We start from the raw sequence: 25,431 nt of genomic DNA on the forward strand, positions 1-25,431 counted from the left end.
GGCGGGGGTCGCGGGCGGGGGGCGGCGAGGACGCAGAGCCGGGAGCAGGGCGGGCAGGGGTCCGCCTCGGGCCGGTACCTGCTTCCAGCCCCTCCGCCCCACCTCCAGCTCGCTTCTCGCCGCAGACAGCCTTTGTTTACGCCGCGGCAGGAACCGCCCGTTCCGCTGACGCCGCCCGCCCAGCTCCGGAAGCGCGGCCGACGCTTAGCTCCCCCAGCGCCGGGTCATCCCGCCGCCTTCTCCCGGACGGCCCTGTTCTGGGGCGCCCCGCCCTCTTCTTCGCCCGCCGAAGTCTGGGCGCATAAGCTGGAGGCACTTCCACGCACACTCCGCGCCTCCCTTCACTACAGGGATAGGCTGAATTAGCCAGATTCTCGCAAAAAATGTTTCTTCCAAGAAGGCCTTGTTTGACTGAGGGATGTTCTCAAAGGGTTCACAGCCGGGAAAGGGGTAGCAAATTGCTTAACTAGTAAGTTTCTGGTCTCAGGGTCTCCAGAGTCAGAGCCCTGTCTTCCCGAGGACAAAGGGTGGGAGTGGCTTCTCTTCTCTCCCAGGTGGTCCCAGCCCTATTGCTGGGCGGCTTCCCGGCGGAGGTGCAGCTCGGTGCGCGTGGCATCTCTGGGATTGCGTGCCACCCCGACTGTGCCTGCAGAGCGGTTGACGACATCTCCTCTCTGTAAGGTCTTCTGGTTCAGCTGAAATCTTAATTTACTGCTGCATCCTCCACCCAGTTTGGAAAACTGTGCTCAAAAAGTGCCTCAGAAACCTTCAGCACCCAAGCCTTCAGGGAGGAAAATGAATCCTGTTCACAGACATACTGTTTTCGCTTACGTTTAATATGATACTTTTCAATTAGGTCAAGAGAAAATTAAGAATCATTGTAATCTAAAATTGATTTCTCACCTGTAAAACGGGGTTAGACTAGACTGCATCTTAAATCCCTAATCTAATGGTGCCTGTATACTTGGATGTATTTGGTGAGAGGAGTGTGCTTTATTATCCTCTCCCTTCCCCATCTTCACGCTGGGACCATTATGTAGAAGGAATACTTCAAACAACAACATCAAAAGGCTTTTCTCACGAAAGTTTTCGGAGTATGTAATTTCTTCCCTAGCCACTGCCCCTGTCTTTACAACTTATCAAAATTTGCGGGGTGGGTAAAAACAGTACTGAGAAATTTATAGTAGTGAGTGCATATATTAGAGAAGAAGAAAGATCTAAAATCAATCACCTAAGTTTACATCTTAGGAAACCAGAAAAAGAGGAACGAATTAAATCCAAAATAAGGAAGAAAAATAATGAAATGATGAAAGAAACCAATGAAACTGAAAACAGGAAATCAATAGAGAAAAGCAATAAAACCAAAATCTGGTCCTTTGAATAGATAATGAAATCAATAAACCTCTAGCCAGGCTAACTAAGAAAAAAAGAAGACACAAATTACTAATATCAGAAATGAAACAGGGGACATCACTATAGATCCCATGGACATTAAAAAGATAATAAAGAAATACTATGAAGAACTCTATGCCTGTATATTTGATAAACTAGATGAAATGGTCCAATTCCTTGAAAGACACAATCTGCCAAAACTCATATAAGAAGAAATAGATAATCTGAACAGGCTTGTATCTATTAAAGAAATTGAATCAATAATAGCCTTCCAAAACAGAAAGCAACAGGCCCAGATGGGTCCATGGATAAATTCTAACAAACATTTAAGGAAGAAATTATCTACAATCTCTTTGAGAAGACAGAAGCAGAGAGAATACTTCCTAACCCATTCTGAAACCAGCATTACCCTAATACCAAAACCAGACAAAGACATCACAAGAAAACAACAGACCAATCTCTCATGAACATATATGCCAAAACCCTCAACAAAATATTAGCAAATCAAATCCAAAAAATTAAAAAAGAATTATATACCACAACCAAGTGGGACTTATCCCAGGTATACAAGGCTGATTCAACATGAAAAACTCTACCAGTGTGGGACTTCCCTTGTGGCGCAGTGGTTGGGAATCTGCCTGCCAATGCAGGGGAGATGGGTTGGAGCCCTGGTCCAGGAAGATCCCACATGTCACAGAGCAGCTAAGCCTGTGCACCACAACTGCTGAGCCTGCGCTCTAGAGCCCGCAAGCCACAACTACTGAGCCCACGTGCCCCAACTACTGAAGCTCGCATGCCTAGAGCCTGTGCTCCACAACAAGAGAAGCCACTGCAATGAGAAGCCTGTGCACCGTGGCAAGGAGTGGCCCCCGCTCACCGCAACTAGAGAAAAGCCCGCACGCAGCAGCAAAGACCCAAGGCAGCCAAAAATTAATTAATTTTTAAAAAATCAACCAATGTAATCCACCGTATCAACAAGCTAAAGAAGAAAAATCACATGATTACATTAATAGATGAAGAAAAAGCATTTAACAATATCCAACACCTATTCATGATAACAAAAAAAAAAGCTCTCAGCAAACTAGGAATAGAGAGGAACTTCCTTAACTTGATAAGGAACATCTACAAAAAAACCTATAGTTAATATTATCCTTGGGCTTCCCTGGTGGTGCAGTGGTTAAGAATCTGCCTGCCAATGCAGGGGACACAGGTTCAAGCCCTGGTCCGGGAAGATCCCACATGCTGTGGAGCAACTAAGCCCGTGAGCCACAACTACTGAGCCTGCGCTCTAGAGCCTGCGAGCCACAACTACTGAGCCCACGTGCCACAACTACTGAAGCCTGCAGTCTGCAACAAGAGAAGCCACCACAATGAGAAGCTCACGCACTGCAACTAAGAGTAGCCCCCACTTGCCGCAACTAGAGAAAGCCCATGTGCAGCAATGAACACACAACAGCCAAAAATAAATAAATAAATTAATTTAAAAATATATATTATCCTTAATGATGTGAAACTAGAGGCTTTCTTACTAAGATCAGGAACAAGGGAAGGATCCCCTCTCACCACAATTTTTCAACATCCTACTGGATGACCTAGCTAATGCAGTAAGACAAGAAGAGGAAACAAAACGTTGGGAAGGAAGAAATAAAACCGCTTTTGTTCATGACAAATCATAGACACACAATTGTCTATATAGAAAATTGTAAAAAAATTACTGTGGTACATTGAGACAATAGAATATTATTCAGTGCTGAAAAGAAATGAGCCATCTTTTCAAGCCATGAAAAGACATGGAGGAAACTTAAATGCATATTACTAATGAAATAAGCCAATCTGAAAAGGGTACATTCTGTGTAATTCTAACTGTGTAACATTATGGAAAAGACGAAACTATGAAGACAATAAAATATCCGTGGTTGCCAGGTTTAGTGGGGAGGGAGGAATGAATGGGCAGAGCATGTAGGATTTTTAGGCAGTGCAACTAGTCTGTATGATACCATAAAGCAGGGGTCCCCAACCCCCGGGGCCACAGACCGGTACCAGTCTGCACAGCAGGAGGTGAGTGGCTGGTGAGTGAGCGAAGCTTCATCTGCTGCCCCCCATCACTCCCCATCGCTCACATTACTGCCTGAACCATCCCCCACCACCCCCCATCTGTGGAAAAATTGTCTTCCACGAAACCAACTGGTCCCTGGTGCCAAAAAGGTTGGGGGCTGCTGCTATAAAGGTAGATACATGTTACTACACATTTGTTTAAACCCATAAAATGTACACCACCAAGACTGAACTCTAATGTAAACCGTGGACCTCAGATGTGTCTTAGCTCAGGCAGCTATAACAAAATACCATAGACTTAGGGCTTCCCTGGTGGCGCAGCGGTTGAGAGTCCTCCTGCCGATGCAGGGGACACGGGTTCGTGCCCCAGTCAGGGAAGATCCCACATGCTGCGAAGTGGCTGGGCCCGTGAGCCGTGGCCGCTGGGCCTGCGTGTCCGGAGCCTGTGCTCTGCTACGGCAGAGGCCACAACAGTAAGAGGCCTGCGTAACACAAAAAAAAAAAAAAAAAAAAAAAATACCATAGACTGGATGGCTTAAACAACAGACATTTATTTCTCACAGTTCTAGAGGCTGGGAAGTCCAAGATCAAGGTACTGACAGACTTGGTTCTTAATGAGGGCCCTCTTCCTGCCTTGCAGATGGCTGCCTTGTCATTGCATCTTCATGTGATAGGGACAGAGAAGGAGAGCTCTGGTCTCTTCTTCTTCTTATAAGTACACTAATCCCATCATGGGGTCCCCACCTTCATGACCTCACCTAAACCTAATTACCTCCCAAAGACACCACCTCCAAAAACCATCACATTGGGGATTAAGGGTTCAACATATGAATTTTGTGGGGATACAAACATTCAGTCCATTACTTGGGTGATTTAAAAAATGTTCTTGCTGCACCCACATGCTGGACCGTGTGATAACTTCATCAAATTGGAAATTCCAATAGAATCACATTAATACAATGAAAAAACAGGCACCAAAAAAAAGTGGGAATGGGGTACTATTTGTTTCTTTAAACTGTTTCTTTTCCTGTGAAGTGTTCTGAAATCAAAATTTTAATTTTTCAGACACTCTGTACTACCCTGAAAATTATTCTTAGTGAGTTTATTTTATTTCTCTCTCACACATACATACATATAAATAATGTATTGGTGAAAACATCACTTTGTTCCTGGGCTGACAGTATGAAGTTCTAAAGAATATTTTTAAGCTTCTATCAAAAGGCTAGTAATTTTTTAAAATGTGCTTATGCAAAGATACGATCTGTAAAAAATGAACACTAACTCTGATATGCCATTTACTATATCATTCTAAAAATGGTAATACCTCAAAAGAATCCTTCCTGACAACTGGAAGAATATCCTGATACACATAATAAAGATGGCCAGAAATTCTTTTTCCTTGAGAATCAGACTGGAAACCTATTTTGTGAACCACCTGAAAAAAAAGAAAAAAAAAAGTCAACCCTCTAGAGTCATCTTTCAAACAGAGAACCCGTAAGGGAGAGTTCAGAGAGAAAGTTATGAGGCTGATGTTGCCTTGGGTTCCTATACACGGCACAGGTCAACAACACATAAGCTGATAGTAAACCATAAGTGCTAAGAAGTGAGGAATGAATACTGCTTGACTAGGGATCTTCAGAACTGGCTTTGCCAGGTCACAGAATCTCTACATCTCCTAACAGCAGGGAAGCCCTGCTATAAGGCAAGTTTGGGAAATTGAAGATCAGATTAGAATTCCCTGCCACTCCTTCTATGGGGCTACCTCAGGACATATAACTTTTTGAAGCAGTACAATATATTAAGTCAAATAAGAAGAGCACCAGTTTTTTGTGCCATAAATAATATATAGATTTTCATTCTCTTGAAGCCTAAACGAAGAGTGTGTGTTTTGAGGGGGTTAATCTAACTTTTAGTGTTTAGGTAAACCATTTAAAAACAGAAGTGCTTCTCTAAGAGGCTAGAGAAGGCATTCACACAACCCAGAAGCCACTTTAAAAAGTGTTCATCCCACTCAGTGTCATCTATCACTGTCTAATACGTTTTGATATTTTCTCCTTATAGAATGCCAAATACTGAAGTTCATAGTAATAAAATATTACTTCTAAGACCCATATTACCTATGAGATTCACTTTCTAGATCTGTTATTCAGCCTGAAAATAGTAAGAAAAAATGAAAACTTACACTGAAATATTGTTTGCACAATCAATTCTAATGACTGGTTCACACTAACAAAACTAGGAAAATAGTAATTCTATATAGTTTGTATAATAAATAAAATGTAAACACAAAATATTTCAATACATAAATAGAAGCTTTACACGTCTAAAAGACAGTACATATATATAAAATATCTCTACAATGTAGTGAGATCTATAAACTACTGTAATTTTCATTATAAATTATACATGCACTTCAATACAGAAATATATTTACTCCAACATTTGAAATTTCAGAGTCAACGTGCATGGTGGTATGGTAGACAGTAATTTTATATACCAAATTCTTAGTAATTCCTTGTTATTAGTAATTCAATGGATGGGTACAACTGTGATATGTGAGCAACTTCTTAACCATGGCAAAAGTACTATTTAAAGAACATAAAGATAAATATTCATGTTCCATTTCTTTATAGGCAGTTAATACTGAAAAGAAATGGGAAGATAACATATTTTGAACATCCTGGGTCTTGAGCACCAACTCTGTAGAATGGTGTGGACCAAAACGAGGGGTTTCTAGAAAGGCAAATTACTAGGTTATCATCCCATTTCATAATTCACTGAAAGTTACTTTAGAAGTATTCCCCCAAGGCAAAATGTATCTTCAGTGTCTCTAAAGTTAATAACTGTACTGCCTCTCAATATTTCAAAGCTTGTATGACAAATAAATCTCCACTTTAGACACTTTCAAACATGGTCTTTATATACATATAAAATGGGACAAACTAACAACTCAGAGGTAACAGAAAAACAGTTGAAGACATTTATTCCCCTACTCAAAGGTGAGGAAGAACACTTTATAAGATAAGTGCTAAAAGGGTAGGAGTTCAATATTTAATCCCATAGCAGTGCTTGCCTATTTTATCATTTTGGCCAGCTGTATTAGTTATTTAAGGAGAAGTTCTTTAAATAACTGAGTCATTTAATGGGGAGCTTTATGTAATTTTAAAGTGACTTGAGAAAAATCTATTCTTCCTGAAAGTTGACATGAGGTGTTTTTATATATCTATCTATCCTTAGGTTGGGGAATCTCTAAAGTCCTTGGGTTAATTTCTTATTCTCCTCAAATTTGTATAATCTTTCCAGTAAAGAAGACACAGTGAGTTAAAGTCTCTTACAAGTATACTTACTTTCAGAAAGTGGATTTTTTTTTCTGCAGCTTATAAGGAAATTAATTTACGTTAATTTACAAATATAAATACAAATTAATCTGCCATTAACATCTTCTTCCTATATATCTCATGCCATACAATCAGTTTAACATAGAATTTTTGTTTCAAATTTTGTCTTCTAAATCAAGCCTCCAATCTGGGGGGTAAATATACAGTCTGATTAAAATGTTTAAACATATTAAATACATAGAGTATATAACAACTTAATTGCTACTGATCCACTGATACTTATTTTCTGTTTCTTCTTTTTGGGCTCTTTGTTCTTCTCGGTGATTAACTGCAGTCCAAAATGTTATTTTTTTGAGTACTTGTTGGAGAAGTTTAGGAGGTAATAAAGATATCTGACTTTCTAAAATTATAGCATTTTTACCAATGCAGTCAAGGCATGACCTGTAAACAAAACATAACAGAGTTATTAGTTTTTGAACCTGAACTTATAAAATATTTATAGGTAAGTAATATAAAAAATAAAACTACAAAAATTTTACACGATTATGTACTCCCCTGGTATTGGTTGGAACATGACAGGATATATATTCTTTCCAGAGCACCACAGTAATTGTATATTTTTATAGCATGGGGACCATATCTGACCAAAATCCAGGTACAACTTACCATGCATAATGTTCTTTAAGTAAAAAAGCTTCAGACTTAATTTTGAAGCAGGTTAGTCTGAAGCAGACCCCTTTTCACACATCCTTCCAGCCCAATAACAATTCACTCCTCTCTGCGAGCTGTCTTCTTCTTCCATCACCCCAAGATGCAGCACCTGTTGTCCATTTTATACCCTGTGACCCGGCCCTCCCCGTACCCGCTCCAGAAACGACTACACCGGTCTGACTGACAGCCACCCTGAGTCCCAGCCTCAAAGGCAGGCACATGCAGTCTGTCTTTGCTCTTCCTCTCATTTCTATACTGGTTCATCTTCCCTATCACTGCTTATCTCCCCTTCCAAACCTCTCCTTTCTGCTTTTTGGAACTGTGTCTACAAACACCCCTGCTTCCTGTGACTTTCTGCCTTTGCTTTAAGTGAAATCTAAGAAAATTGCTTTGTGTGCAGCCTTCTGGAGAAAAGAGGACAAATTTCCCCTCAGCTCTGTTTTCACAGTCAGGAGCCAGTATTTTAGTATGTATTCTCCTCGCCCCTCACTGCTGCTTCCAGGCTGCGATCATTTTGCGGTCGGGTGTTGCCATCTGTTAACCTCCCGCTCACTCTCCCCCATTGCTGAGGATTCTGGCCCTGGACTCATCACAGTCTTACCTCTTGACTGATTTTAGCATCCGTGTGGGAAACCCTTTTTACTCTTATGACCTTACTCAGGACAGTTCCACCTCTGAAATCTTAAACTTCCATATCCTCCTCTTGGACCATAAGCCTGTATCTTTTTAACTCTTACACCCCTTTTACTCCTTTGACTCTTCCCGGTTCTCCAAATAATAAGACCCCTCCGGCTGTGACTTTCTTTCCTATCTGGCCTGTCCACATGCAATTCATAGTGCATCCACGTGCACGTTCCTGTCCACATGCACTTCATTCTCCTGCCAGCAAGTTTCATCTCCTTCATCACTGTCCCTCTGTTATGCCATCCTGGCTGAACTCCAACCACAGATAAACTCAACCATCTCCTTTCTGCGCTTGCAACCTGGCTTCTTAGTGCGGCTGGAGAAAACCACATTTCTGCAGACGTGGCCCACTGCATATCGATTTTGTTCCATCTCCACTGAGCCCTCCTGAGTGCTCGGCACTACGATGCTACACATCCCTCGGCAGCATTCCGCCCCCAGTCACCCCAGCGGCTATGTCACATCTTCATCGCCCTCCTTAAGTTCACATCCTTACCTCTCCTCCTCCTCAGACGACCTTACCAACAGCCAAAACCGTCTCAGTGCCCTGCCCCCAACCAAGAAATTCATCTATTTTCATAGCTATACTTCCTTCTTTCGCCATTATTATTATCCCTTCCTCCAGTCAAGGGATAATTCTATTACCTGTTTGCTAAAATCGACCTCCTCAAGAGCCTACTACATTCATTTATTCTGTTTCCAACAACTCAGTCCCCGATGGCTGCTTCCCTGAGCACAGAAACAAATATGCTCACTCCTTCCCGGCTCGAGGTGCTCGTCCCCAGAAGTCATCCTGGCTTCCCCCTTTACCTTACCAACGTCTTAGTGTTGCCAAACTCCACGGCACTTGTCAATCCAGATGTTCCGCGACCTCCTTACAGTAAGCAGATGCTCCATCTCCAGTTCTCTCCTCGCTCAGCTTTTGTGCTCCCGTTACCTCCTGCTTCACTTCTAACTCTGGTCACTCTCCTGTGCCTCCCTGTCCTCTACCTTCTCTTCAAATGTTATGAGGTCTTAATGCTCAGTCGTTGGCTTCACCCTTACTCTCAAAACTCTTCCTGGGCAGAGCTAACCCATACCCATTCATACTCCAGCGATTCTTAAATCTTTATGTCTAGCCTGGACCTTGCCCCATTTATTTAGTTAGTGACTGTTTAATGGAAAGCTCTGTTGCAAGTCCCACAAGCACTTCAAGCTCAATATGCCCAAAACCAAGTTCATCATTTCTACCCCATCCCACCTGCAAACCCAATGCCTTCTCCATACTCTATCACTAATTCTTCCCTCTTCTTTCCCTTAGCATCCATTCAACTACCAAGTCCATTCAGCCTGCTAAATCTCTCTACCTCCCTCCCTTCTCCAGCCCCACTGCCACTTTCTAAATCAGACCCTCACTTTGTTCCTGATCAATGCAACAGTCTCTACTAACTTTCCTAACACAGTCACTTATCCAATTTCTCATCTACGCTGTTGCCAGAGAAATTTTATAACTTATAATATGATCATCTTATTCCTCTGCTCCAAATTTTTCAATGCTTCCTGACCTCCTACAAGATAATGTAAACTCTTGTGCATGAGAGACACAGGTGCTAGATGACATACAGTTTCTGATTTCTTATCCAGCCTCATTTCTTTTTTTTTTTCTTTTTTGCGGTATGCGGGCCTCTCACTGTTGTGGCCTCTCCTGTTGCGGAGCGCAGGCTCAGCGGCCATGGTTCACGGGCCCAGCCGCTGCGCGGCATGTGGAATCTTCCTGGACCGGGTCACGAACCCGTGTCCCCTGCATCTGCAGGTGGACTCCCAACCACTGCACCACCAGGGAAGCCCATCCAGCCTCATTTCTTACAATTCCTCACCTCATACTTATGTCCCAGGAATACTCAAGAATTCAGTTTCCAGAACACACCATGCTTATATATATATATATATATATACATGTTGGTGCAAGATATATATATCTTGCACTAACACCTTTGCACTGCTTGTTCACAGCAAATTCTTGTCTCAGACTCTTCTTCCTCTGCAAAGACTTCCCTAACCTTTGCTATCTTAACCAAGGGCCTTCTCCAGTATTCTTATGAACTCTGTACATGTTCCTCTTAAAGCAATTTTATTTTTCTATAGTAGTTGTTTGAAAGCCTGCCTTCTATATTCTTAGCAATTTCAGGGAAAGGTCATGGCTTTTCATTTCACAGCACAGTGCCTTCCCATACAAGGCACCCAAATATTATATTTATTGATTCCTGCATATAAAGAACTTGTCATCTACTTAAGGAAAGTGGTTATGTTCACAACAAAAGTTAAGTTAACAATACAAGGCAGGATAAATCATTCCACCAGTTATTTCTAAACTTTGCACAATGGAATTACCTTCGGTACTTTCAAAAATTCCAAAGTACAGACCGTACCCCAGACCAATCAAATCACAGTCTGTAGAACTGGAACACAGGCATCAATATTTCTTGAAGCTCCCCATGAGATTCTGATGTCCAGACAAGTTTGGAAACCACAGCAGTTACAGAAGGAGTGGCTAAGACTTCAGGAATGTCCAGTTTGAGCTATGGTTTTCAAGTGGTTTCAGCTGTGGAACGTCTAGAAGTTATAGCACACTCCTTGACACAGAGCATGTGAGCTCCTCTCTCTCTCTCTCCCCCTCCCTCCCTCTGTCCCATGCCTTCACCCCTGTTATCCCTGCTGCATAAAATACCCACACGTGTTCACTAGACAACTTCTTCACTCAAATCCCTCCTCCTGACTCTCACAGGCAGAAACAGGGGCTTGCTCCACAATCCACCCACTAAACTTTGTATATATTCCTTTTAAATTAAAAGCATACCAGCTAATACACTGTAAGTCATACCACCAATTTAATAACAACTTTGGGGTTAAAAAAAGAAATTCTACTAAACTAAATTCATATATATGTGTGTCTATTACTAGACACACTCTGATTTCAGAAAAGTTAAAATATGAAAAAAGTCAGGCCTAGAATCAAGGAACTACAGTATGTTTAACATTCCTACATGAACTAAATTCAGTTTTACAAACAAAACAAAAATGTGACTATATTCTCTCTCTCTCTCTCTCTCTCTCTCTCTCTCTCTCTCTATATATATATATATATATATATATATATATATATAGCCTTTTTTTTTCCAGTTTAAACTGGTTTTTTTTTTTTTTTTTGCGATACGCGTGTCTCTCACTGCTGTGGCCTCTCCTGCTGCGGAGCGCAGGCTCAGCGGCCATGGCTCACGGGCCCAGCCGTTCCGTGGCATGTGGGATCTTCCCGGACCAGGGCATGAACCCATGTCCCCTGCATCGGCAGGGGGACTCTCAACCACTGCGCCACCAGGGAAGCCCTATACTCTATATTTTAATTTTTAAAAATCACATTGGTATATGGTTCATCATTACAAATTTTATTATACTCTTAGGAAGATGTAAACTTAAATTCAAGTAATAATCTACCTGAAAAATATTATAACGTTTCCCAAAAAGGAAGAAGAAAGAAATTATCATACATTAATAACATATATGTTTTAAAGTAATGAATTTTCTTACCTGAGTAGTGAATAAGGCTGTGTTTGAAAGATCAATAAATCATTACAATGACCCTAATCAACACAAAAAAAGGAGTTATCAAGACTTTTGATAAAAATAAAATACATTAATAATTGAATATTTTATTTTATAAATGTAAAAGAAATGTAAAGCAGCAAATAAATCTCTAACTATTCACACACACATACACACACACACACACACACACACACACAAATATACACATACCTGCTAGCTACACAAACTTTAGATATGTGGTTACCATTTTTTCAGTGACCAAACTTCTACCTAACCACAGCCTATATAGCTGCAAATTTTAAAATCAGAAACATGTTTTCCCTTTAAGACAGTGGTTTCAAAATGAGAACAGTAGTGGTTTTCAAGTTTTTTGGTTTTTAAGCAGAACTTTTTTCTTCCAAATGACTCATTTTAAAATCTCTTTATTCTGTCCCCCTTTTCCAGGTGACAGATTCTCTGGGAATTCCTAATTTGCAAATCACAGATCCAGAAGAATTTTTTGAATAATGACTCTCTCATCTAAAAGTTAATGTGGAGGAGTCAGCAGAAAATTTTTCTAATACTTTCAAATAGGTCTTTAGAATTTCATAATTTATGATCATGATTTTAATCAGAATTCATATTTTAATGATAAACTTTGTATCCTAAATAAAGATTTCTAGTGCCAAGAAAAAGAAGACAAACCACAAAAGTTGCTTTTTAAGTAAAGCTGTGGTTTTAATCTTTTATTGAAGCACTGAATTCTCAGCCAAAGAAAGTTCTAAAACTTTCACTACACATAACATTTAAGTTGGAGGCCTCAGAACCTTAAAATAAACCAAATTCCCTGGAGAAAAGCCACCTTATCTCAGGGTTCACCACTCCATAGGAACAACTCTGGAGATAACTACGCCTGAAGAGGTGAAAGGGCACTGGGAGCCCTCTGGTGGGCTCTGTCTCATTGTAGCCCATCCCTGACGGCTCAGCGCCTGCCATTCCCAAGTGTCCTATGCAAACCAGAGCGAGCAATCCTGAGCTCCTGGCCCATCATGTACAGAATGTAAGTGTGGCCATCTCTCTGAATTTCCCAAGGTGCAAGGAGTGGAAGAACAATACTTTCCAAATGCTACTCGTTTATTCCTTTCACTTTAGTTTTATCAGATTTTAAAATTAGAATGCTTTAAACTCAAATGTAAAACAGGGGTGAAGCAGTGGCAAAAGGCACATAAAATTTAAAAAATACACTTTAAACATTCTAAAGTAGTTTTCTTGAAGGGAGAAGCTAGCATTGATAATGTTCTAGTTATCAAGTTAGGTAGCAAATTTCACAAGTACTTATTATTATACTTAGTAGTTTACATATTCTTTATATATATTCTTTATATGCACCAAATATTGTGTACAAATATTTTAATTCAATAAAATTATCAACACTCGGGACTACAGGAAGGGTCAAAGAGAAACGAAGAGTCATCCTTTAGAAGCTCTTCTTAATAATTTAACTAATGAAGTTAATAGACCTATTTTGATTTGTAAACCCCAGATATCCTGCAGTGCTTCACAAAAGCCACTCATTCTGAAGATTAATCTTACAACAGTGTAACATTTCATGCCCTTCCATATTTTTCAATGTGGGAGTATCAACAATCTTTTTGAACAGCCATTTAGTTTGAATAACACAATTACTCAGAGGAAATATTTAGAATTGAAATTTTCTTACTGTATCCAAGGAAAGTAAATCATCTTTGCTCCCACCAAATACCATTATTTCATTTTCTTTTCCCAAACAGGCTGTGTGCCATAACCTATGATTGAAAATTATAAACAGTGAAATACTATCAAGGAAGAAACTGTACATTACATATAAACCAATTTTAAATTGCATACTCTAAAATTTAATCTATTTCAAAAGGGGTACGACTGAACTTGAGCCTTTGTCATAACCTCAAAGCGGTTAGATTTTAAAGATTTCTCTAGAATTATTAGAGAATTAGATTCTAGGGTTCATTAAATCACATTGTTTCGATGAAAGAGACGCTTCCCAATAACTTTCTTATTATATCCTCCGACCTTTTTCTAACCTCTTTATCTCATAGATATTATCATGATATAAAACAATTTAAAAAAGAACTGATCAGCCTATTGCAGAAACAGTTTTCTTATTGCTATCTGCCATGGTGCTGTTCTCATCATTTTGACTTCCTTCCCTGTTCTCTGGTCCCCACCACTAGACAAATCCAATTGGTCATTCTCTTTACATTAATACTGTCACACTACTTATCACCCTAGGTACAGAATACCACACACGTTCCTTATTTCTCTGTCTCTAATCTCTTCCAGCTACTTATAGCTGATAAATAATATTTTTCAAATATTTATTGTTTTTAACCATGGACATTGCTTGATCAGGAAGCATCTCTGCCACTTTTCTCAGCCAAAAATTTATGAAGATCTGTGTCAATTTATGTTCTAACATACAAGTTGGAGAATTGGGCAGACTATTTCACAAACAAAATTTCTAATGACTCAGTCCTATTCTGGGTCCCAAGGGCATTTGTCCTTGAATGTGTCATGATTGTTTGAGAAACCTATTTTAACAAATTGTGCAAAAGCCAATTGTTTGCATTTGTGGAAATTAAAAGGATAAATGTACTGAAAATAAGTTATGGGGTAATAAAAGACATGATAATATGTAATTGTTTGGGGCATCCGATGCTTCATCAATTTGGTCTATTAAGAAAAATGGGGGCTTCCCTGGTGGCGCAGTGGTTGAGAGTCCGCCTGCCGATGCAGGGGACACAGGTTCGTGCCCTGGTCCGGGAAGATCTCACATGCCGTGGAGCGGCTGGGCCCGTGAGCAAAAAAAAAAAAAAGAAAAGAAAAAACAGTGGGACTTCCCTGGCAGTCCAGTGGTTAAGACTCCACACTCCCAATGCAGGGGGCATGGGTTCGGGGAACTAAGATCCCACATGCTGCACAGTGCGGCCAAAAAAAAAAGTAATCAAGTACTCTCAGAGTCAAAGCAATGATTCTGTAAAACTTATAATTAATTTTCTAAAATTGAGAAATTTATGTGTACTTTTTTCTCAGTTAGACCCACAGAAACATTAAATTTTATAAAGCTATAACATTATTTTTGGTAAATAATGTGAAATTAGAGATGGATATGAGCTATCAGACCATTTCCAAAACAGCATTAGATGCTCTGCTTCTTTATGAAATAATTTGTTTATTTAATCACTGAGTAAATTATGCTAGTATTTTGTGTTTGCTTTGTTAATCAGAAGTTTTTGAGCACCTGCTGGATGCAGAACACCCTATTAAGCATTTTTAAGAATATAAAATTAGATTACCCAAATTCCAGTGGTGTGCTGGTAAACAGTTAACAACCGCTCTCCAGGAAAAGCAAAACCAAAAAAAAGAAAAGCCCTAGTTTGTAGCATTTGCTGATTTGCACCATGGCCAATGTGATATCATTGAACATGGAGTTGATAGGCACAGTCGGCTTTACACCACTGGGGCCATTTTTGACCTTAAGGACCTTATATATAGTCTTCTTAGGGAGTTAGGAGACAAATTACATCAAACAATTAAAGTAGTATATAGAGCAATTTGTCTTCAAATGTGAGTTAGGAGATTATAAAATAAGCACATAAGTGTTGAAAGGTGCTGAACAGAGAGGGTAACAGAGCCAATTTGGGTGGTATTTGGAACACTTCCTGGGGATTTTGAGCCTGTTTTTAAGGCTCTGAGAGAAAGACTTCTCGTTTCAAGACCAAGCAACACTCAGATTATGCTGTGGGGTTGGGGATGGGGATTGGAGGAGGGACTGAGGGAAGGAGATCGAGTATAACAAATCCCCTCATAGGAAGGAACAGCTTAATTTCCAGGACAGAAAGCCATGTGTAACCTTGGAAATACTCATGAATCCAACAATGCCTAAGGCTCTATATATCAACACCTTATGGGACATCTTTTACAGACACACAGAAAAGGGACCTTGCTGATAGCCACCTATATAGGCGATCAGATATGGCTACATAGATGGCTATTCACCCAAGCACAGTTTTATCTCAGATGACACCTGGAGAAGAGAGTGTTACACTGTAGGACGGTGGTTCTCAACCAGGGACGATTTTGCCCCCAGGGGGACATTTGACAATATCTGGAGATATTTCTGATTGTCACAATTCCAGGTGTGTGTTGGGGGAGGGCGGGGGGAGTGGGCACAGTACTACTGGCATCTACTGGGTAAAGGCCAGAAATGCTTCTACACATGCACAGGATACCCCTAACAGCAAAGAATAATTTAGTCCAAAATGTCAATAGTACCAAAGTTAAGAAACTTTCCACAGAATTACAAGAGGAGAATTGGACAGCTTACATTTCAAATTATAACTTGGAAAGGTTTTCACAATATACATTTAGATGCTAAGTAAATTCTTACCTTCATAAAAAAATTAGTATATATACACATATATATGTTCTCCTTACACTAAACTGTATCCCACCTGTTCTCCTCACCTCATACCTGAAGATAGATCTGCCTCTGTCTTATCTGCCTTAGGTTAGGAAACACTGGCCTGGACTTCCATCATCAAGGAACACTGGAAAGACTTTCCTGCCTTGATTTTGGTGACATCTAGCTTGCAGCCTGATGTTTTTTCTACAGACAGCTTATGTCCTCTCACCGCTGCTCTAAACTTATTACCTAAACATTCTAATAAAACATATGATTCACATGACACATTAGCTGAATTCAAAGAAATCGCTTTACATAGCTCAGTTCTAACTATATATTACTGATAATAGTTCTATGGCTCTGGTTACTCATTAAGGATTGAAATATAAAATAGGAGCAATTGAAAATTAAACATATTCTTACTACCACTTTGGTCTATAATTAATTCATTCACACAATCAAACAACTGGAAGAGAACTAAGAGCTCATCTAGTCCAACTCCCTCATTTCACAATGAAGAAATTGATGCTCAGTTTCTTTAAGTGACTTTCCCAAAGCCAAAAAGCTAAGTGGTACAAGGACTAGAACACTGGGCTCCTGAATTTAATATAAAACTCTTTAAACAATATATTTCAAAAGATCCAGAATTGCTAAAATAATACATTCCACTGAATTTTTATACATGAAAATATAAGAATGTAGTTATGACACACATGTAGTTATGATGAACTCTAAATGTATTGTGCATATTAATATAGATATACACAATGATATATATATATATATATTTACATATAAATATTTTCAGGCCTTTTTCTCAAGTAAGTTACTTGTTATTAAATGTCTGAAATGCATATCATTAACTTATGCATTAATATATCATTGACTGACTTCACATTAATATAAATAATCTATAGTAAAAAAAATTCTGAAATACATGGCATGAAAAAGAATTACTAACCATAATGATTATAAGGTACTGAATTTGAATCTCCTATGAATACATATCATACTATTCAGTCAAATAAGAAAAAATACAGTACGAATGTGATTTTCTTTGCAGTCTAATAATAGTATATTTTCTACAGTTTTTTACTCTATAATATACCACGAACAACTGTTTCCTTTTTTAAGAAATTTACATTAATGAATACATCGTACAGTTAATAAAGAAAAATAATAATCTGTCATCTACTTGATCAACATGAAAGAAATTTCCCCATTAAATTGCTCTAAATCGCTTCCAAACCCAAATAACTACTACTAAAGCCAACCCCATTCTTGTCTACTTATCAAAAATATTAACATTATATCATACTTTCAATTTCTTAACCTTTTCACATTTATCAGGCAAGATTATACATTTACCTAAAAGAATAAAATTTTCAAATATACAAATACGGATAGAAACTGAATAGCTCCTTTCTACAATCAGATATAATTAGAATTATAGTTAAATTATTTGGGTAACATCATGCTTATCTGAAAGATATCCTTTCTGATGGCTTCTGGTTTTAACGGCAAACACTATAAATTCAGTGCTACATTTAATACTTTAAAATTCTTAACTATTTTACTTATTTGTCAACTTCTAGACTTACCTGGGTTTTGTTTTAGGTAAATGTGTAAGCTGTTTCCAACAATTTGTTAAGACATTATGAATCCAACCATCACCTGCAATATTATGACAGTTCAGAAATTAAGATTAGGTATTTGGGATAAAATTTTAATTTTTTCCCCAAATTTATCATGCTACATTTATATGACTATTTTTTGTGCATGTGCATATTTTATCATAAAAATTCTCAAACATGTACGAAAGTCAAGTGAACATGACAATGAACCTTCACATAACCCAGATTCAACAACTACTAAGATTTTACCATATGTGCTCCATTTATCTCTTTTTGTTATTCTTGTTGCTGAATTCTTCTAAAACAAATCCTAGCTCTTAACATTTTCTCCAAACATATTTCAGTGAGCATCACTAAAAAAAACTGGACATTTTTTACACAGCCACCATGTTATTATCATTTAACCACAATGCCACCGTCACAGTCAACAAAACTAAAAGTAATTTCTTGGTATCATCTGATATCCATATGACCATTTCTTCAGCTGAATCTTTGAGGGAGGAAACTGACTAGACTAGGAGTTAGGACATTTAATTCTACATAGTTCAATGAAGAAAAAAAGCAAATAGGAATTTGAAACAGTAGAGCTCATGAAGATACGATATTAAACAACTCTTAGTGAAATGGATAGATTTTAGGATTTTTTTTCTTCCAGTTTTATTGAGATATAATTGACATACAATACAATACTGTATATATTTAAGATGTATAGATGTTAGTTTTTTTTTTTTTGCAGCACGCGGGCCTCTCACTGCTGTGGCCTCTCCCATTGCGGAGCACAGGCTCTGGACGCTTAGGCTCAGTGGCCATGGCTCACAGACCCAGCTGCTCCACGGCATGTGGGAACCCGTGTCCCCCGCATCGGTAGGCAGACTCTCAACCACTGCGCCACCATGGAAGCCAGATGTTAGTTTTTAAATTAGATTCCAAATCCTTTTTAATTAAACACCCCACAAATTAGAGAAGTATAATAATCTACAGTAACTAACATCCCCTAGAGGAACTGCTGTTCCTCCAACCAGCATCTGGCATTTCTTGGCCAGAAGACTGCCAGATACACAGTTGATGCTCAATAAATTTTTGTTGAAAAACAAATAGTTGTTTTTCGATCCTATATAAAATTATATAAATGGTTTTAATGGTATATAAAGTTTCTTAAGAAAAATGTCTCTAGCCATAGAAAACTTCTGCGTTAAATTACAAGACACTTGTCAAACTAAGTGGATATTCTTGGTCACTTGTCTTTCTTGGTGCCACAATTATACTAGTGAAAGAAAAACTGTATTACAAAAGTCACAGCCATTGGGATGAGCAGTAACAGGAGTCAAAAAACTCTAGCTAAGCACTTTCCTTTATAGTTCTGGAACAAAAAGAGAAGCAACTGGCCTTCCCACCTTGTATTTCTAGAGCTTCCTGGGAAACATTCCTCTTCTAATCCCCATTCTAGCCTATAGTATAAGCATCTGGATCAAAAATTAGGAAGACACAAAATCAGAAATACTATAGTTGAAAGGGTCTTTAATTGCTCTAGGTTCAACCACTCTTCCTTTCCCTATACTAGGAAACAGGAGAACTTAGACAGGCAAGGGTACGGAAGGAAAGGGGCCTTCTACTTCTAATTCATGATGCAACCACATAGTTGGGGATAAAGGTAAACCAGAAAATCAGAAAAGTAAAAATACCTTAAGTATCAAATACAATCAAGTAAAAAAAAGAATAAAATGTTAACTATAGGTTAAACTTTAATCAACTTACTTAATGGAATATTGTCTGCACTTAGTCCACCAAATAGGAAAAGCGTATCATCAGCTATTGGTGTTAAAGTATGCCATGACCGATGTTTGGGGTTTTCTCCATTAATTGGAATCCTGTGGTGAGGGAAAAAAATAGAAGAATCTAGGTACTGTGTTAGTCAAAACAAAAGTTTTCTGATCATCTCAGATCTCAAAAGAAAAAACTGCCCTCCCTAGTATAAAAAATTTTGATTCTACTAATCCCACCTGCAAGAATATTTTAAAAACATTCTTAAATTCTTGAAGAATTTACACAATTTCTTTCCATTTAATGTCTATCCCACTTGGCCAGAACACAGACTGAAAATTTAAAAGTCAATTCCCAGTTATTCACAATGCATACTGAGCATCATTCCTATTGAAACCAAGCTGGACCCGGTGGGGCTCCTGGGCACAAAAGCCTTTCTGTGTCCCCTTCCCTGAGTTCCAAAGGGTAGGTTCAAACAGCTGCTAATCAGGGAAGGGAGAGGATGCAGACACAGGGGAGGAGCAGTCAAGAAACAATAGTGCAGCCTTTGGGCAGGGTCCTGGTTCTGCCTCAAGGGATACACATAATATCTTTGAGCTCTTCTGCTGAACTGAAACCCCCACCAAATGCAAGATGTTAACTACATGATGAAGCATGTTTCATTCCAGAGAAGGTCACAGTTTGCCCATCACCACCAGCCGCCAGATGACCTCTGGATTGAAGGAATGTGGGCCCTGCACGTACTCTGATCCTTATCAGCAACCCCGCCCCTGGACTATAAGACTCCTTACAGGCTCCCCCTGGTTGGGACACACAGTTTTGAGGGCATTAGCTTGCTGTGGCTCCCTTTGCCTAGCAAAGCAATAAAGCTATTCTTTTTTACTTCACCCAAAACTCTGTCTCCGAGATTTAATTTGGTGTCAGGCTGGATTTGGCTTCACTGTTAGTTAATCAGTAAAGCTTCCTCAGGTTTTTAACATAAATATTTTCATGTCTGTCATTTTTTACTGTTGTTTCACATTTAATTTTGTATTTTCAGCTGACTTCCTTAAGGATATTATGGGATTTTGTTGTTGCTGTTGCTGTTTACTTTGGTCTATTTATTGTAGAATTTCCTGAAAATGCTACTCTAACTTCACAATAAAAGTATGCAAGCCACTCCAGATCCAGGATAAACCTCTAAAGATTTCAAAAAAACACTGTCATATTCTTAAAATAAAAACAGAAATAAAAACATAAGCACAGGGACTTCTCTGGCCATCTAGTGGTTAAGACTCCATGCTTCCACTGCAGTGGGCATGGGTTTGATCCCTGGTCGGGGAACTAAGATCCCACATGCCACGTGGTGCAGCCAAACAAAACAAAACAAAACCATAAGCACAAAACTTTAACTAATTTAGGAGGTGAGGTCACACCATTCTCCAACATTCCGGAATGCTCCAGAATAACATGGGCCGTTGGTAGAAGATGTAATTTATTTTTTCCAAAATGGAAATATTTTTACTGTTTTTGTTAACTATAAAAAACATCTGGGTTACAAAACATTCAACAACCACAAAAATAGTTTTTAAAAGGGACAGTTCTCCTATAATCCTGTCCTCCAGCAATAAGAAACATTAATAATTTGGTATATATCTTTCCTAACTTTAATGCACATATAAAGACATTTACTAAAAATATACAAATAGGATCATATACTCTGTTCAATTTTTTTCATTCCACTAATTTGTTTCAGAATATTTCCATGAAGCATATTGTCCTTTGGTAACGGAAGTACAGCAGCTCATTGGGCAAATGCACCATGATTTAAACAACACCCACTTACGGACGTGAGGGTTGATGTCATGTTTTTGCTTTTATAAATAACGTTGCAATAAACATCTTTGTTGTGTGTGCACACACACATACATATATGCACACACATATAAACACTTGTCCAATTTTTGTCTTAGGAGAAATTCTGGATCAAAGTAGAAATTCCATTTTATATTTTAAACATATTACCAGACTACCTTCCAGAAAATTATACAATTTAAACTCCCACTAATTGTGTTACAACCTAGCACAAACTGATCATTTGTAATTATTTTTATCCGGTAAGTGAAAACTATTATTTTTATTTCAATTTCTTTAATAATTTATGAAGTTGGACATCTTTTAAAAATAATTTCTGCATATTTGTATTTCTTCTATGAGTTGCTCATTCATGTTCTTTGTTCACTTTTATTGGCCTGTTTGTCTTTTTCTTACTGATTTTCTGAGTTCTTATGAATCTTAGCCCTTTTGGTTAGAAATACTGTAAATATTACTTCTAGTTTGTTTTTTGTTTGCATTTTCCAATTTGCTTTTTAACTTTTTGTGGTATATATTTCTACACAGAAATATTTAATTCTTAAATGGTCTTATCAATCAGTCTTTTAATTTATGAATTTTGGGTTTATATCATCTTTATAAAAGCTTTTTCCATGCCAAGATTTTAAAGATAATCTGCTATATTTTCTTCTAGCACTTTTGAGGTTTTATTTTTAATAGTATTTATACTTTGGCATAATATATAGGTCTGATTCCAACTCATTACATGAACAGCTGAATTGATAGCTAAATATATCTATTCTATTGCTAAATATATATTATGAGCAATAAAATCAGACTTTGACTCACTCGGTTATCTGTTGACCTGTGGTGACCCCATTAAAACTTCATTTGTTCTACTGACCAGTCCTCAAGAATATGTAGTGTAAAACCAGTACTTTTACATAATCAGTTTTCAACTGCTAGTGTTCTCATGTTTTATATAGTCTAGTTAAAGAACGAACTCTATATTGAAATCTATATATTCCTTGCTTAAGCAAAAAATCTGAAGGGGAAGAAAATATCAGTTCAGTTTTACAGATCCAAGTTTGGGTTATACCATGCATGTGTGCACACGTCTGTGCAGGCAGACACACACACACACACACACACACCACACACACACACAAAAATGCCTACAGATTAAAACATACTTAAATTTCGAACTTACCTTCCAGACCAGGTCCAGGTATCTAAGTTTAGATAGTGCAAATCATTCATCCTAGTTTGCTAAAATAAAAGTGTATGAAATTGGTCAGTGTTTTACATATTTCATGGGCTAAAATTTTGGTTTTAAAATAAATTCAGATTAAAAATGGATTAACTCTACTTTACTTAACATCAGAAGTTTATATATTGGGAAACAATGCTAAGCATTAATAAAATTAGCAGAGAGCTACCAAATTAATGTGTAAAGGGGGAAAGGAAAAGATGAGTTTAAACTAACAAGATTTAGATAATAAGAAATTAAACTTTTCTGATAAATTACTGAAGTGAAGGATTCTCCCTCATTAAAATATGATTTATAATCACCTGTGATTACTCATGTATGGTCCGTTTAGGGAATAGATTTTAAAAAGTTATTATTGAATGACATTTTAATCTCTAGACTATTTGAATGTTCAGCTATTCCACAAAATCAAAGGATCAATTTTTGTAAGAAGCATCAAAGATTAAAGACCATTTTCATAAAAAACACTAACCAAAACTCGTCCGCCAAAGATATAGCCCTTATTTCCGAGAACTGCACACGTATGCGCGGCTCGTGGCTGTGGTGGAACACCACCCTGCAAGCAGAGATCAGAAAATGGAGAGCAAAGGCTTGAAACATCTATAATGAAGTCACATTCCTACGCTCAGTATGAGAAATACTTGACTGCTAAGTTACCATTACCTATGTAACTTAATTCAAAACCTTAATGCAAAAGTTCGTTCTCAATAGTAATAATTATAGACAAATACTACTCTTAAGGAATTACATTTATTCACCCTGATTTTTCCTTTTTTTTACAATATTGACTGATTTATTATTTTTTTAATTATTATTATTATTTTTTTGGCTGTGTTGGGTCTTAGTTGCAGCATCTTTCATTGCGGTGCACGGGCTCTCTAGTTGAGGCATGTGGGCTCAGTAGTTGTGGTGCGAGGGCTTAGCTGCCCCACAGCAAACCAGGGATTGAACCCACGTCCCCTTCATTAGAAGGCAGATTCTTAACCACTGGACCAACAGGGAAGTCCCTGATCTTTACTTTTTAAAGTGTTTTTCTTAAATGCCTGACACTATTTGGCAAAATAAGATTTCACATAGGGACTTCCCTGGTGGTGCAGTGGTTGGGAATCCGCCTGCCAGTGCAGGGGACATGGGTTCAAGCCCTGGTCCGGGAAAATCCCACATGCCGTGGAGCAACTAAGCCCATGCGCCACAACTACTGAGCCCGGGCGCCTAGAGCCCGTGCTCCACAACAAGAGAAGCCACCGCAATGAGAAGACCACAATGAGGAGCCTGTGCACTGCAACGAAGAGTAGCCCCCGCTCGCCCCAACTAGAGGAAACCCGCACACAGCAAGGAAGACCCAACACAGCCAAAATAAATAAATAAATGTATAAAAAAAGAAAAAAAATTTCACATAAATTTTAGCTTAAAATATAAATATTTAAAAACATTTTCTTTCTCTCCCTTGCCCATCCCACCCCCTCTTTTCCTCCCTTTTCCTCTCTCTTCTCTCTTCCTCTCTCTCTCTCACTCATACACACACACAGAGACACACACACACAGAGTTAATATTAATATGAGTGAGCAGTACACTGTGTGATGATCTCAGAGACTTAAAAAAAATCAATCTGCCCCCACAAAACTCTTGATGCTTCAAATTCCACAATAAGAACTTCACTCTTGGCTTAAGCCAGTGTTTATCTCTTACTAAAACTCTTCACATTAACTGATAATACTTCTTTATACTTTACTTTGAATAAATATAGCAGACCTTTTCTTCAGAGAAGTTTGGGGTTGGTGGGAAAAGAGAGGGTGTAATGGGTAGATTAACAAATAAGATTTGAAGGAAGAATTTTCTGCATAATTTCCATGTGTTCATGGTGGGTACTTCTGTGTATGTATTTAATTCCAAGTTCTGAAAGAACCCAACATTTTCAGCTCATTGGCTACCGAATGTGGGCACAGGAAATTTAAGCACTACATCCAATATCATAACCTCCTAGAATTTTTTACTTGAATAATTATGAGGTCAACATGGTAAGAAATAATTCAGATATTACCTATATAACACTTAAATAAATGAGAGAGAACCATAAATGAGAGAGAACCATTTGTGTTGCAGTTCCCAACACTTCCAACAAAACAAAAGTTTTATTGTCCCATCCCTGATCTGAAATTCTGGAAAAATTCTTCTACTATATACACATTCATTATGAAATAAATATTGACTTTCTCCTTTTTTATTTATGAAATACATTTAATATCCAACCAAAGCTTCTGAATAAACCGAGTTCATACCAGTCCAAACAAAAACAAAGTAATGGCATTTGCATTAGCCTGTGTGGCTAACTGCATAAATAATGCACAGTGCTTATTAGGTCATTTGAAATATTGAAAATAACCCAAAGACCATTATATTCTACTGTTCTCATAGGGTTATAAGTCCCATGTAGGAAAACACTTTCAACTTTCCATTTAACAGATGACATTATATGGCTTATCTAAAAGTACACAGTTCTTTTCAACCAGTTTCTTCAGCTTCAACAGCAATAACTCTAACACTCTACCATGTTACCTTTCCTTTTGCTGCAGATATTTAGGAACAATTAATTAATTTAAGAATGTCTCTAAAAAATAAAGGGAACAAATTCTAGCTGCAACCACATCAGAAAAACCTTCAGATATAATATAAACAATGTAAGAACTTATTTGAAGAAATAATCAGAGAAATCACAGTGAAAATACTGTTAAACACTAACTGAAAGAGTG

At 38.1% G+C, this 25,431-nt stretch overlaps 2 protein-coding genes across 2 annotated transcripts in view; both read right to left on the bottom strand.

The window, feature by feature from the left end:
* The window catches only part of KLHDC2 (kelch domain containing 2), a 12,957-nt gene extending 12,839 nt beyond the window's left edge, over positions 1–118 (bottom strand). The window contains exon 1 of the mRNA XM_007446502.1: positions 1–118. This exon is cut by the window's left edge and continues 326 nt beyond it. The gene's annotated coding sequence lies outside the window, so the exon portion shown is untranslated.
* Positions 119–5,699: 5,581 nt separating this feature from the next.
* KLHDC1 (kelch domain containing 1) overlaps positions 5,700–25,431 on the bottom strand; it is a 45,545-nt gene continuing 25,813 nt past the window's right edge. Inside the window, exons 7-13 of the mRNA XM_007446503.1 lie at positions 23,153–23,236; positions 22,621–22,679; positions 19,593–19,705; positions 17,805–17,877; positions 13,462–13,546; positions 11,745–11,797; positions 5,700–7,226 (exon numbers count right to left, since the gene is read on the bottom strand). Of these exons, the coding sequence (XP_007446565.1) occupies positions 7,040–7,226; positions 11,745–11,797; positions 13,462–13,546; positions 17,805–17,877; positions 19,593–19,705; positions 22,621–22,679; positions 23,153–23,236 (654 nt within the window). The 3' untranslated portion in view covers positions 5,700–7,039. The remainder of the gene's footprint in view (positions 7,227–11,744; positions 11,798–13,461; positions 13,547–17,804; positions 17,878–19,592; positions 19,706–22,620; positions 22,680–23,152; positions 23,237–25,431) is intronic.

This window comes from Lipotes vexillifer, unplaced genomic scaffold (assembly GCF_000442215.2).
Source record: "Lipotes vexillifer unplaced genomic scaffold, Lipotes_vexillifer_v1.1 scaffold1102, whole genome shotgun sequence".
Classification (NCBI taxonomy): domain Eukaryota; kingdom Metazoa; phylum Chordata; class Mammalia; order Artiodactyla; family Lipotidae; genus Lipotes; species Lipotes vexillifer.